Genomic DNA, 16,407 nt, shown 5'->3' on the forward strand with positions numbered 1-16,407 from the left:
TTCTAATGCATGGAGCAGGACTGTTGCTCCTTCAACGGTGCCTGAGAATATGGCCAAGTCGTAAGGATAATCTGGATTAGTTATGTTGGAAGCAGGATGTCTCTGGCTGAGTCGAGACTTTAACAACAAACCGTGGTCATTTAGTTGGTCTATAGATGTTTGAAGTACATAGTCCAGGCAGATGAAGAAAAGTAATGGAGCGATAGTATCGACTTGCAGCACGCCAGCTACAATTTCAAAGAATTCAGTGTCCCCATCTGGTGACCGGACCATAGATTTTGCGTTGTTGTACTATATCATGATGGCATTTACTATTTTAGGTGGAATACCGTATGCTAAAAGGATTAATTTCATTTTGCCTCAAATACAGAATCAAATGCTTTGGAAAAATCCACAAAGAGCATCACGGCTGATATGTTTTTGTCTCAAACTCCTTCTAGGATTCTCCTGACTGTTAGAATTTGTGCAGATGCTGATCGTCTTTGACGGAAGCCGTTTTGGTTTTTGCGGAGGATTTGTTCAGTCCAGTGTTGAATTCTGTTCAACAGCACCAGATTGTATATGTTTGCTGCAATCGATGTTAATGTGATACCTCTATAGTTTTTTGCTTTTCCGAGATCTCCCTTTTTAGGGAAAGGGAGAATGCAACCTCTTGTCCACGCCTCAATCGGATCTATATTGATAAACATTATTACAGAACTGTAGTAGAACATCGTTAAAACATTTTGTTTTCCATGCTTCAGTTGGAATTCCATCAATTCCTGGGGATTTTCCATTTTTTATTTTTTTTTTGACAAGGATTTGTTAAGTTCATTTTCGTCGAAAGGACCCGTTTTAATGTTAGTGTTTTCTCCTTCATGAATGGGTTGGACTACCGTACTGTTTTAATTGAAACATTTGTTGCTTTTCTAAGAAGATTCTGAAAGTGTCCTTTCCATTTATTTAGCCTATCCTGTTGGCTCGTAGCTTTAAGTTTTGCTTGACAAGTTCTTTTTCTGCCAGTTATTTCTGCCATGCAATAAATTATTGCATATTTTCATAGCAATGGTTTATTAAGTCAATTTTTCTTTTGGCAAAATCTTTCATTTCGGCATCGTATAGGCGGCATAATTCAATTTTGTTGTTGTAATTTGTAATATTGCTGACTGTCGGTGTAGCCCGTTTTTTGATCGCCGATTCTTTGACTTTGATTCGTTGTGTTTCAATAGCAGGTGAGTCCCATGGTACCCTCCTTCGCACACGTGACTTTAGTGGAATGTTATTTTGAGCTGCTTCTTGATGAGCTTTCACAAAGTTGTTGTAACATGCATTAGTACTCGTTTCTTCCGACTCATGCTGTAGTGCTTCAAAACGGTTTCTCAGATTGATTTGGTATTTATCTCGGACAGTCTTATTGCATGTTAGTGCGCTCCATAGAAAAGGGGGATTTGCTTTTGACTTCTTTTTGTTTGCTCTCAGACTGATGTTGCAAGAGACGATACGATGATCAGACGATACGGTTGAAAAGCTGCTGTAAGCTTCACAATTTATGCAGCTGTTTATCCATTTTCGATTTAACAAAATGTAATTGAGTTGTGCTTTGTGACCATTGGCATACTCGAATGTCCAAAGTTTTCCAATTATACTAGTTGATAAATGTCCGGCACAAAAATATTTATAAAAGACGCAGTACAGGGTCTTTTTTACTAACTAAATTACTTAAATCAAACACCATTTACGAAAATTTCTCTTAATTATTAAATTACTTTTAATATTGTTTATATTTAAGTAAGTTAATTAGTAAGTTGTTGTTGACCCTGTCCTGCATCTTTTACAAATATGTTGTGCAAGATGTAATTCAATGTATATTGGAGAAACGTGTCGACATTTATCAAGTACATCAATATCTAGTCCTTTACAAGTCTTCTTACATTTTCAACATTTAAAAACTGCAGGATAATCTCAGAAAAAATCATTTCAAATGTTTTTTTCACAATTCTAAACTTTGAAAAATACACATTATCTCGGTCGTCCGTACAAATTGAATTAAAGGAAGCTTTGCACATCAAAATTTGGGAAATCAAACAATTGTCGCAGAATTCATCATGCTTGTATTTAGTTTTGAAGTTTTTGAATACGCTTGGACCTATACAAATGTCTGCTGTTATCTGCAAGGATAATAAGGAATTTGAATACCAATGCAGGTTCCCTAAATAAGTACTAAAAAAGTTACTAATAACAATAATTGAATCAAAAGAAGCTTTAAACATCAATTTGGAAAAATTGTTCCATTTAATATTACTTTGTATTTAGTTTTGAAGTTTTTGAATACGTTTATAGCGAAGTTACGCCCGTTGTCAGCTGTAATAATAATTACAAATATTGCATCACTGCATTTAGATACCGGTGTAAAGTTACTATATCAGTCAAAATTTACTATGGAGACAACATTGGAGAGAATTTCATCCGTTATCCAGTGAGTCTGTGTGAGTTCCAGTAGCTGATCTAGATTTTCTTTTTAGATACCTCTCTTCATTTTCCATACGATATCTTTCTTCGCTGTGTACAAGTCCTGCCTAATACAGTCTTTCCATGATTTTTTCCAGGTGTTAACATTGATGTCCATTGCCTTTAAGTCTCTTTTACATGCATCTTTGAAACACAAAAGTGGACGTCCTTTGGACGTCCTTTGGATCTTTTACAATTTGCTAGCTCACCGTACAACATAACCTTTGGAGTTCTTGTATCATCCATTCTTCTGACATGACCAAGCCATCGTAGTCTTCGCTGTCGAATTAATGTAAACATCGAAGGAATGCCACATCTATCAAGGATACTGTTGTTTGTTACCCTGTCTTGTCATCTGATATTTAAGATAGTCAGTAGACAGCGGAGGTGAAATACATGTAGTTTCTTTTCTTGTCTAGCATAGGTTGTCCACGATTCAGCTCCATACAAGAGGACACTAATGACACATGCCATAAACACTTTGATCTTCACAGCCACTCAAATATTTATGTTTTCCCAAACACGTACAGACAACTGACTGAGAGTACTAGAAGCTCTTCCGATTTGTTTAGTTCACAATCAAGAGAGTTGTTATAAGTTATAACTGAACCAAGGTAAGAAAATTTACTAACATTTTCAAGTAAAAAAATGTTGACAGTAAAATTGTTTTGACCAGTTGTTTTAAACGGTAAAATCTTAGTTTTCTTTACACTTATGGTGAGACCAAAGTGTTCACAGGCACATGAACATATATCAAGTAGAAGTTGTAGACCATTAGGAGAATGGTTGCCGAAACAGGCATCATCTGCATAAAGAACATCACGAAGAAGAACCTTAAATATTGTTGTCTTAGCTTTAAGTCTGGCCGGATTGTACAGCTTGCCAGTAGATCTACAATGCAATAAACTCCTTCCATAAGATTCAAAGGTTCAAAAGCTCTTTGGAAGACGACTGCAAAGTAAATCCCAAAAAGAAGAGGGGCAAGAACATCTCCTTGTTTTGTCCCATTCTCGACATCAAATGGGTCAGACACTGCTCCATTGTACTTTACAGTAGCTTGCATTCCTTGATGGAAAGATCGGATAATATTTAATAGAGTAGGTGGACATCCAATTTTCCTTAGGATTTCAAATAGACAGTCTAAGGTCAAAAGCCTTAGAGATCGATAAATGACAGGTAGAGTTGCTGTTTTAGCACAACATATTTTTTCTGCAGTTGTCTAATAGAGAAAATCATATCAATGGTAGATCTTCAAGAGCGAAAACCACACTGAGACTCTAGATATACCCTTTCCGCTAAAGGCAGCAGACGTTGTAGAACTACTTTTACAAATACTTTTCCATATAGATATTGAGCAGAGAAATGCCGCGATAATTATCACAGCAACCACGATCACCTTTATTCTTGTACAGAGTGAAAATGGACGCATTCTTGAAATCCTGTGGAACTTTACCAAGAGACCAACAGAGACTAATAAGCTCATACAGATGATGTCTATAAATATAATTAAGTTTAATTATGTCTGGATATTTATCAATAAGAATGACGTGACATTAAACTCGAGCTATAAAATGTTTAGATTATTTACGTATTACCAACTTTTATAAATAATATATAGGTCCATGTTAAAACAATGACACTAATCCAGCTGTACCATGATACTGACAAATTTGAATGATTAATTCTCTTTTCCATCAGAAACAAAAGGCGCTTAAATGGCAGCGTCTGAAGTTAATCCAGAGTTTACCAAATTGAAGTCTGATCTTGGTAGATACTTTGACGGTGACCGGTTGCTGTGGTTGAAGTTCATACTATTTGATCTTTTACATATAGGAGACCTTACAAAACCAAATGCCATTGGAAATGATTTTTTCAATGAACTACATGTCACCGGGAAAGTTACACATAGTAATGTTAACATTTTATTAGAGATTGCTCAATTATCTGAATTGAAAGTAGCAGAAGAGCTTGTACTCCAGTATATTAGAGATAATAAAGCTGAAAATACAGAAGAAAAAAGAATATCACCACGTCGAAAATTCACGGTTAAGAGGTTGCGAAATGTTGATCCAGATGCGTTAAAGAGGGTTATTGCTTACTATGATCTGGCAAGATATAATCACACCAACATTTGGGATGTGGTCTTTGCATTGGAGAAGAACCAACGTTTATCAAATGAACCGGACAAAAAAGATGTATTTGACGATATTCTTAGACAAATCGTACATGGTAAGAATGGACTACCGTTTTAAGTATTATTATATTTAAAATTATTTGTAATTTCCTAACATTTACATTGTGTTTGTTTGGTTAATGCAATAATACAATTAAATTGTATTTGAATAAATTGCAATTCCTGATACTGTGATATTACAAATTTTGGGGAAATTACTATGGTAGACTTTGGACTTTGTAAGATAATAATGTAATTCCTATTAATACTAACAAACACAATTGTATAAGAAAATCTTCCCATTCTAAATTTGCCACAATATCAAGATAAACAAAGTAACTTGAATGTTTATTTTACATTTTTAGTAACAATAGCAATTATACACTATTCTCAGTATTTGGCGTATCTCGTGACACAGCGTCACATGTATCACATTCACTGTACCTACAAACCTTAAACTGAACATAACATTCACATGTTTTAGGTTGTATCACATAATATTCTAGTAGTATGGTACTGGAAATATGTTGTACTCTGTGGACATACTAAAAGTACCGTTTTTCAATAATATTATAAGAACACATGGCAAGTGAAAGTTCAAAATTATAACATTATTTTAAAATCATTTTTCGGTACACTCAAATGAGTAACCCAGTATTGGAGTTCTACAAAATGCACTATATAATATAACTTGACTTTTTCTCTGCAGATATGCCATATAGACCAGCAACAACGCTCCATGGTGATAAACATAGTATGTATACTATTTATGACTTCTTTTTTGCACTTTTTCCAGCTTATCATTACCACTCTTACTCCTGTCCGCAAATACAGGGCAGACAATTTAGAAAACGTCTAGGCGGTAACCTAAAATGACAACAGTTTACTGGTCTAAATCTTGGATCACTAGAAAAATCGATTCAATGTAAGACAAAGTCAAGACAATTACTGTAGTTTCAATTAGTGAATTTGTAAAGTGTCATACTTGTTTTAGTATTTTTAAATAATGTTCCTTTATGTTATAGAAAAAATAGAAGTTTATCTGCTTGATAGACAAGAAATATTCCTTAAAAATACAAAGGATTTTGCACCAGCAACACTGAATCCGAGATACCAGGTCAACATTTCTGAACTATTTACAAAGTTGGACCTACTCAAACAAAATGAAAATAAAAAAGAGAGTGAGTCAATGACATTAAAAGATGTGTTGGCTATTATCAAAGCCACACCAGCTTGCAAAGTCATTATAGATGGTGAAGGTGGTATAGGTAAAACAACATTATTAAGGCACATAGCATTTAATGCAGGTACAGATAAATCATTTGATGTATTTGAAGGTAAAATTGTCTTCCTTTTAAATGTAAGAGATTTAGAGAAAAGACAAGGAATCTTGGATCTCATTGTAAAGCAACTCGATATGGAAGATTTTGATTTAAAAACAGACCTTGGAGAAGATTCCAAATTAGTCAAAAAATTTATTGTAACACATGATGATAAAATTGTGTTGTTGTTAGATGGCTTAGATGAATTAAGATTTAAGAATGAAAGTTTTATTCAGCTTTTTAAAAAAGAACAACTGAAGAATAGTGTGGCAATACTTACATCGCGTACAGAAAACATAGATGAATTCATAAATGCTTGCGATGTACATGTAAGAGTTCAAGGTTTTGGCAATCACAGCATTGACAAATATATCTCTAAACATTTTGAGAATTTTGGAAAACCCGCTTTGGGAAAATCACTTAAAAAAGAACTCGAAATTGATAGAGTGTGTACTAGTAAACATCAAGAAATTAATTCCATGTGCAAAAATCCAATGTTACTTCTATCGGTTTGTATTATATGGGAAGACAAACAGAATCTTACTCATAATAAATCTGACCTTTTCAAAGAAATATTTCGAAGTATTTTAAATCAGTTCAATAATAAGCAACAACAGCAGCACAATTTTTTGTCAAAATTTGAGGACGCTCCAGTGGAGTATGTAAATGCCATGATTATGTTAGGAAAGTGCATGTATCATAGCTTAAAGATAAATCAGCTTTCAATAAGCAGAACAAATATGACAGGTGATCAAAATATGATTGATATGGCCCTGAAAATGGGATTTGTTTTTGAAGATGCACCAATTTCAAAATCTAGCCATGACAAGATATACATGCCTCCACACAAGTTAATAGTTGAGTCATTGGTAGGATTTTATCTATACAAACTATGTGAAAGTGAAGGTATGAACTCATTACTTGCACCATTGGATGAAAATGAATGGAAAGAAATACGAGAAAATGAGTATTTCAAAATGACAAGAGAGTTTGCAATTGGGTTTCTTGAATCTGATGCTGCTAAATTCTTAAAGCATTGGATTGCTAATGAGTTATCAGCATATCGATCTATGGGTAGATACTTGGGATTTGTTAAACAAGGCCATAGGGATACTGTTGAAAAAGCACTGATTATTCACATGTCCAAAACAACTTCAGAAATACAACATTATTTGGAAGATATTTCAAATTCATTAAGAATGTTTATTCAGTATGTAAAACGAGACGACAGCATTAATGGTCATTTTATACAGCTTTTGAGAGAATTTCATAACATATCTAGCAGTTATTTGTGCAGTTTTTTCAAAACAATACCGTCTGATTGTAAAGAAAAGGTTTTTGCACACATTGTAGGTTCTTCAACTTGGTATGATCCAAGTAAGACTTACATTAATGACTTTGAAATGAATGATTGTAATTTATCAGGTGATGTAATGAATGCTATGATCAGAGGAGGTGAGTTCAGAAAAATAACATCAATATCAGTGGCAATAATCTGGGTGACATTAATGGTACTTTACTGGGTTCTTTATTGAGTATGATTTCTTATATGAGTACACTTGACATGCATAATTGTAATATAACAGGTGCTATATTAAATGAAGTGATCATGGAGTGTTCGAATAAAGCAGTTAAATTAAAATTTAAAAACCTCAATATCAGTGGTAATAATTTTAGTGACATTGATGGTACCTTACTGGGTTCTTTATTGAGTATGAGTCCGTATTTGGGTACACTTGACATACATGATTGCAGTCTATCAGGTGTTGTAATGAATGATGTGAGCATAGCGTGTTCTGATAAAGGAGTTAAGTTGAGATTAGATAGCCTCAATATCAGTGGTAATAATCTTAATGATATTGATGGTACTTTACTGGGCACTTTACTGGGTTCATTATTAAGTAATATGAGTTGTTTTATCAGTACACTTGACATGCGTGATTGTAATTTATCTGGTGCTGTGATAAATGTTTTGGGAATAAAGTGTTCGTTTAGATTAAGTAGACTAAAAATCAGTGGTAATAATCTTAATGACATTGATGGCACTTTACTGAGTTCCTTATTGGGTATTACTTTTATAGGTGTACTTGACATGCATGAGTGTAATCTCTCGGGTACTGTAATAAATGATGTCAGCATTGAGCACTTTAAGAGAGGAATTATGTTTAATTTATGTAATCTCAATATCAGTGGTAATAATCTTAGCGACATTGATGGTACTTTACTGTGTTCTTTATTGAGTATCAGCTTTTGTCTGCGTACACTTGACATACATGATTGCAATATAACAGGTGGTGTAATTAATGATGTGAGCACAGAGTGTTCTAATAGAGGATTTAAGTTGAGATTAGATGACCTCAATATCAGTGGTAATAATCTCAGTGACATTGATGGTAATTTACTGTTTTCTTTATTGAGTGTGATTCCTGAGCTGCGTACACTTGACATCCATGATTGCAATATATCAGGTGTTGTAATAAATGATATGAGCATAGAGTGTTGTAATAAAGGAGTTAATTTGAGATTAAATAACCTCTATATAAGTGGAAATGAACTTAGTGACATTGATGGTACTTTAATGGTTCCTTTATTGTTTAGTCCCTATATGTATAGACTGGACATGCATAATTGTAATCTATCAGGTGCTGTGATAAATGATTTGAGCATAGAGTGTTCAAATAAACGGGTTAGGTTGAAATTACATCGCCTTAATATCAGTGGTAATGATCTTAGTGGCATTGCTGGTACTTTACTGGGTTCGTTATTGAGTATGTGTCCTTTTCTGCGTGTACTTGACATGCATGATTGTAATCTATCAGCTTCTGTAATAAATAATGCGAACATAGTGTGTTCAAATAAAGGAGTGAAGTTGAGTTTTTAGATTTAATATCAGTGGTAGTGACATTTATGGTACTTAACTCAGCTGGATCTTATCTCTCAAGTGGTATAATAAAGTATTAAAATCGAGGAAATAAGTTGACATATAACCTGAATATAAAAAATGTAAACAAATTATATATGCAGGTGAGGGTACACTTGACATGCATTTGGTTTTGTAGATATGTTGATGTATAGATACGTATTATTTAAATATTTCTGTAGTATTATATGATTAAATAAAATAGATCAAAATAGAAATTGTCGTTTGCTTACTATTGTTTATTTCTTGATTGGCGTAAGAGTAAAATAAATTCGATATTCAGTTTCTATCAATACTATATTCATGTTTTCGTATGCCATTAAATATGCCTACTTTAATAACCAAGTAGTACCAGAAAGATATGCTCAGAATTAGTAAAAGGTTGAAAAAAATTCACCACAATGCATTTCTATAAGTCTATAAAAATCCAGATAGGTGAAAAGGGTTTTTTTTAGACAAAAGGGCCGCCAATGGCAAAAATGACGAAAAAACATAATAGTAGATCTAATTATCACTTGATAGCAGTTTTTACAATGATTTTTATATTTATTTAGTATTAAACATTCAAACTGCAATATACATAATAATTTAAGTGCATTAATTAGAAAATAGGCGCAAAAACACACATTTAAGTATCAAGATATCACCACGGTTATAATAACAGACAATATAGTCTTATGCATTGTAATGCATAGGACTACGGTGTCTAATAAAACAGTTCATTTTTACTGTAACAGCAATATAATTATTATACATTCTTAAAATCTATTAATCCATTCACTTTCATTGTCAGATTATCATCCTCCATATATAGGTCGGAATTGAGCATGTGCTGATGCCGTGGCATTCTTCACAAACAGTGGTACGTACGAGTTCTATTCTGGAACTAGAAAACTCAGATCTTGATATCTGAGTTTTCTAGATCTAGAACAGTAAGATATCTAAGTTTTCAAGATCTAGAAAACTCTTTTTTTCTTTCTCTTTTGTGGCGTGAACCACCACCTTTATTCTTTCATATCATAATTAAATACATTACAAATAAATCAGTAATATCTGTAATATCTGTCATATGTTCTTTCTTTAATTATATTGTTTTCCGTTAATATTCTACATTTTTCTTTATATTTTTCTGCTCAAAAAAAAAAATATCAGTAATTTTTGTAAATTTTAGTTTTTCACATATTGTTTCCAATATTATCCTGTTTTCATGGTTTCTTATATTTATTCACATTGTACACAGACACCCACAAATACATTAAATGTATACATATACATACCGTATTGTTTCATACCCTGTTAATTCATACGATTTATATACATCTTATAGAGATTATATACAAAGATATAAAATAACGTTAAAAAAAAAAAAAAAAAAAAAAATACATCAATCAAGATATATATAATTTTCATAAAAGTTTATTAGGTACCGGTAACTCTTTTAACATTATATGAGCGTTAGTTTGTTCAGATCCTTAACAATAGACTTAAATACAATCCAAGAGTTTTTACACACTGGTTTGTTTAATTCAGTTAAAATCTTAATGCTATATATTGAGAAGACAGCAATTGAATATAAGTCATTTTTGTATTCACAATCAGACCCTAAAAGAAGTTCTCTAAAAGAGCTTCTGCCATTGTCAATATTTTTAAAAATGTTATCTATATTATTTGTCCATAAAGTTTTAATTCGTATGCATTCAAAAAACATGTGTTTTTCGTCTTCAATTACCCCACATAAGTCACATACATTATTCATTTTCACATTCCACTTATGAAGCCTTTGATTAGTCGGAACAATTTTGTTCAACAGCTTGTAATTTAGTTGTGCATATTTTTTGTTTTTTTCATTTTTCACTTTTTTTATCCAAACGTCACTCCAATTTATTTTCTGAGTGTTAAAGGCCATATTCCATTTGCCCATTACATGCGGATAAATAAATTTTTCTTTAATAAAGCACGAATATATAAGTTTTGTTTCTAGCATATAGGCGTCATTAGTTATGATGCACTCATCTTTTATATTTGTAGGCACGTTCTTGTTGTAATTTTTAATTATATTAATCCAATCTTTTGGAATAGCATCAACTAAGGAAGCATATTCCATGAGCCAGTTTATTTTATTACGTAGTGCAGGGAGTTGTTAACAACTCCCTGCGTAGTGTTTCAAGGATTTCATTAGATGTTTTCAAACGGTTAAAATTAATTATATCAAATATTTTTTTAAATCCTGAATCAAACCAATTTTTATAAAACAAAGACCTTTTTTGTACACAATATATTTGTTTCCCCACAAACTTTGATTAACAACTTCTTCATAAGTATTGATTTCATGGCAGCAGTTTTCGTTAAATTCAGTACAACATTGTATCACTTTTAAATAAAAAGGAGGAATGTTTTTCAAAGTAATGCAATTTACCAGGTTAATATTGACATACTAAAGAACAATCTTTCATTTCCAAACTTATTTATATAATATGTTGGTAATAGCTTCCATCTCACATGCTTTCTACATATTAATTTTCTCGCCTATGCAACCTTGAGCGCTTTGACCTGTAATGCAAAATCCGGCATATTAATACCTCCATCTTTTAGCTTGCCAATTAATGTCTTTCTTTTAATTTTTTCCCCTTTTCCATTCCATAGGAAATCGTATGTCAGTTTATTCACCTGTAAAACAACATAATTTGGTACATCAATTATAGAGGCGTTATTAGTTTAGATAAACCAAGACTCTTTAAAATTGTAACTTTTCTAAAATATGTAAGGTTTCTACCTTTCCACGTGTTGAGTAGTCTTTCTAAACTTAACAATTTATTAGCCCAGTTTAGTTCTTGACATTCATCCTTTTTATAACCTACATATATTCCTAAAATTTTAATTGGTTTTTTAACCCAATTTAAGTTACATGGTTTTTCGATTTTATTCATATTTCTACCAATCCACATGGCATTTGTTTTTCTTTTGTTAAGGCTCATACCTGATACTTTACAAAAGTTGGTAACAATATTTAAACCTATCTCAATACTATCCTCATTCCCAGTAAAGATAACTGTGTCGTCCGCTAATTGGGCGATGCGTATTTCTTCATTTTGCACCGGGTCAGGAACAGATATGCCTACAAAATTCACATCATTTCTTATATATTACAGGCCATGATTTCTACAGTTAAAATAAACAATAACGCTGACAAAGGACAACCCTGTCTTATACCACTATTCATTTGAAAACTTTCAGAAATCCATCCATTATTTACAATTACACATTCGGTATTATTATAAATTGTTGATACCCATTTACGAAAAGAATCTCCAAAATTAAACTTCTTTAATACTTTGGACATGAATTCCCTATTCACAGAATCAAAAGCTTTACTAAAGTCAAGTGATAACATTGCACTATCAATATCTTCATCTTTGGTATAAAATAGAATGTCATTAATTAATCTGATATTTTCACCCGCAAAACGCCCTTTAATATATCCTTTTTGATCATTGTCAATTCTAGAAAACTCAGATATATCTGACATCTGAGTTTTCCAGATCTGAGTTTTCTAGACACCCTTAAATATGCCAAAATATATTAGTTTGTTATTTGAAGGAATACTTCAATATCTAGATAGGCAAAAGAAACAATAAAAAAAACTTTTATTTTTTTTAACGATTTATTTAAAAAGTGTGTTTACTAGAAATGCTTAAACATTTTGGCAAATTTAAGCTTGTTTTTGTTTTTCATATACCTGCTATATGTACCTATATCTTTTATTCAATTATCTCTTTGTTTTTTTAGGTGAAGGAACAGGAATAGTAGGAAGGAGCGGTACGTCATCAGTACTTATTAATTAATTCTAGAATAATACACACTTGGTCATATTTATATATGGATGTTGACCCTCACAAAATAAAAAATAACACTCCGCAATCAAATCATTATTATTTTGTAACTTAACGTATATCAATTTGTATTAGCTGCCCGACAAAAATGCAACTCTGCGTTCATTAAAATGTTTCTTGTTTCATCATCAGAATGCTATAGGAAAGGAAATGCAGAGGACTATCGAGGTTATGTAAGTGTACCAGTCAGTGGAAGTGAATGCCAACGATGGACCTCACAGTATCCACACAAACACACAAGGACACCAGCAAATTACCCAACATTTGGATTAGGTAATCACAACTACTGTCGAAACCCAGATGACGAAAAAACTGCCTGGTGTTACACAACCAATCCGCTAAAAAGGTGGGAATACTGCAATGCTGGTTATCCTTGAGAACAATGTGGTAAATATGTCATGTTATGTCATTTTATGTGTGTTACCAATGTTTATTCTTATAATTGTGGTAAAGTCAGTCAGTTCACTATTTAACTAATGTATTTGTGTTCGTATTTATTTATTTATTCATTTTGGAAAGAGAGAGCTTTTAATGATAAGATGTATATGGATGGTTGATGCTCACGAAATATTGTTTTAAAAAAAGCACCCTACAATAAAACAAGTATTATTTTTTGACTAATAATTTTATAACAATTTTTTTTTTACTTAGATGGCGACGGGAAAAGAAGAACGGGAGATGGTATGGTATTTAGTATGCCTACTTAAATAGGCTTACATGCATTACTGCTACTAATACATTGACATTGTGTTCCATTCATCTTTGATTTTTAAATATATTATTAGACTGTGTATCATTCTGTGTACAATCAACATAGTCCCAATGCGAATTTTCTTTAAAAATGAATGTGTGACTGTATGATGCGATGACAAAATATTAAAAATGCTTAGTACTGTAATTAGACATCAATGAAGGCTCTCCTGTCAGACGTTGAGAGTTTTTATTTTGTAGAGTGCAATATTGCATTCAAATACATCAGTTCTAAACTTTCCCTCAATTCGAAGCTTGATTATCATTTAAAACTTAAAAAATGATGCCTCAATTACTCATCAGAATGTTTTAATCAAGCAAATGCAGTGGACTATCGGGGCGTCGTAAGTCAGACAGTAAGTGGGAAAACATGTCAACGATGGACCTCGCAGTATCCACAATCACACACAAGAACACCATACAATTACCCAACTTCCGGATTAGGTGATCACTCATTCTGCCGAAACCCAGATAACTCAAAAACTGCTTGGTGTTATACAACCGATTCCAAAAAAAGGTGGGAATACTGCAACGTTGGTAAAGCTGGATCATATTGTGGTAAATATTTTATATATGTACTTGCCAGTTTTTTTACTTTGACGTTATCAAAATCCCTTCACTTGCACTGATGAAGGGATAGTGTTGCCCGAAAGCTCTGATAACTTTCTGGCTTTTTTACTTATCGTTTTGATTTAACTTTTCGCTTTTTTTTGTATCTCCATTGAGATCCAGCCACTGATATCCACAGCATTGTCATTTTTCAGTAATTTGCCTTTGGATTTATATATAAATATATATATTTTTTAAATAATATGTCAACTACACTTGAATCCATCCTGAATCCAGAATTCAGAAAAGTTTACCTATGTAATCTGAGGATCTGTTTGCCTCCAAAATGTAATGGACTGGTCCTTGACCACATATCTACCTGTATTTTCAATTTGGTAAAAATCTTGCAATACATTTGTTAGTAATGCTGCTAACAAACAGACACACGGTATCGACTACATAACCTCCCTAGCGGAGGTAATAATTCTTTCCTAATTGAAAGGTTTACTCTTTTCGTCATACAGAATGTTATAAGAAGCGTAATGCATATGACTATCGGGGCTCAGTAAGTGTAACAGTCAGTAGAAAGAAGTGCCAGCGTTGGTCCTCAGTAACTACATACAGGGCATCCAGTTTAGGTGATCACAACTTCTGTAGGAGCCCACTAAATCTAAAAAGTAGAGCCTGGTGTTATACAAATGTTCAAAATGCAGCATGGGAATACTGTAATGTTGAAAATCCGGGAGATCATTGTGGTAAATATTAGTAATTTAAATAATCGCTTATTTGCAAAGATCATCTGAAGAACAGAACATAATCTGTATTTTGATGACTGAGATTCTAAGCATCGAATCAAAACACGGATATTTGGCAAACCATTAGCCTAAGCAAAGACACTGTTTCTTATTCTAATACATTCACCACTGATTTAGTAATAAATAAAGTAAAAATTATTATTCGTAAACACTATTCTTCAATTATGGTAAATTCATTAAAAAAAATTCTACTGATACAAAATTAAAATTGCTAACTTATTTTTTTTTTAACCGATATGCGAATGATGTTTATCTAAATGTATACACAATTAACTTTGATCATTGTCATTGGTAAATCATCAGAGTCTATATGACTTTCTTTTTTACTCATCGCCAGAGTGCTATACGAATGGACATGCAAAAGACTATCGAGGCTTTGTAAGTGTCACAAAGAGTGGAAAAAAGTGCCAGCAATGGACCTCGCAGTCTCCACACAAACACACAAGGACACCAGAAAATTACCCAACATTTGGATTAGGTAATCACAACTACTGTCGAAGCCCCGATAATGTAAACACTGCATGGTGTTATACAACCGATAGCAGTAAAAGATGGGAATATTGTAACGTGGGTAATCCTAAAAACACATGTGGCTAATGTAACACTTTATGATGGTCATACCTAAATCCTCTTTTTGAAAAAATGATTAACTTTACATTATTTGTAGATTAACATTAATTGTCATTTCCAATGCCGTAATTAGCCTTTATCAAATCATTTCATTCCTGTAAAACTTTTTATGATATTCGAAGTTAATGTTTACTCGAAAGCTCTTTTGCTGTTTATCATTGGGAAATATATAATATCCCGATCTATTCTTAATTTTAGACCGTGTTTTTGATTTAAATCCTTTATAAGTTAAATTAAATAAGATTATTTATAACTTCTGACCTGAAGGACAAATGTTTGCATTTGGAAATTGAAGCAATTGTGTTACGGTAACTATTTTTCATGCGCACATTTTTATTTTATTAACTACGGTATCTGATTAAATAACCAATAATGTTCGTTATGGCTGTGGGAAAACGACCTTACTTGACCTAATTAACTAAATGTGACCTGCTCTGGCAAAGTGAAACATAAGTCGAAAATTAAAATTTTTCAGATTTGTATTCTATCTGGTAGGAAATGTTATATCCTTTACAATGATACCAAACTTAATATGTAACATGAAGAGGATCCCGAGATATTGTACGTTAAGTCGAAGCATGTATAAAGAAATATACAAATAACAGTTTTGAGAAAATCATGATTGAATGTCAATGTTATTTTATAAAACAACAACACAAATTAATATTTGTTAATCTAATAGTGTATACTTTCTAAGTATCACACATTCACAAAATATGATACAATGAAATGTTTTTTGGTAGGATATTGATTACTTTGACAATGCATACAAAAAAATATATCCACTTTTTATGTTAAGTACATACTTGTGTTTCTTTTAAGCACTTGCTTAAAATGGTAAAAAAGGGGGGTAAATTAATGTTTTTACACT

General features: G+C 32.3%; 1 protein-coding gene across 1 annotated transcript; it reads left to right on the forward strand.

Annotated features, from left to right (window-relative positions):
- The first annotated feature begins 12,468 nt into the window (after positions 1-12,468).
- On the forward strand, positions 12,469-15,503 carry LOC140044263 (plasminogen-like). The gene is made up of 7 exons (XM_072088741.1): positions 12,469-12,484; positions 12,689-12,718; positions 12,925-13,158; positions 13,444-13,473; positions 13,846-14,100; positions 14,616-14,846; positions 15,244-15,503. The coding sequence occupies exons 1-7, from the start codon at positions 12,469-12,471 to the stop codon at positions 15,501-15,503; spliced, it is 1,056 nt and encodes a 351-aa protein (XP_071944842.1).
- Positions 15,504-16,407: the final 904 nt, after the last annotated feature.

Source organism: Antedon mediterranea, chromosome 3 (genome assembly GCF_964355755.1).
Source record: "Antedon mediterranea chromosome 3, ecAntMedi1.1, whole genome shotgun sequence".
Classification (NCBI taxonomy): Eukaryota; Metazoa; Echinodermata; class Crinoidea; order Comatulida; family Antedonidae; genus Antedon; species Antedon mediterranea.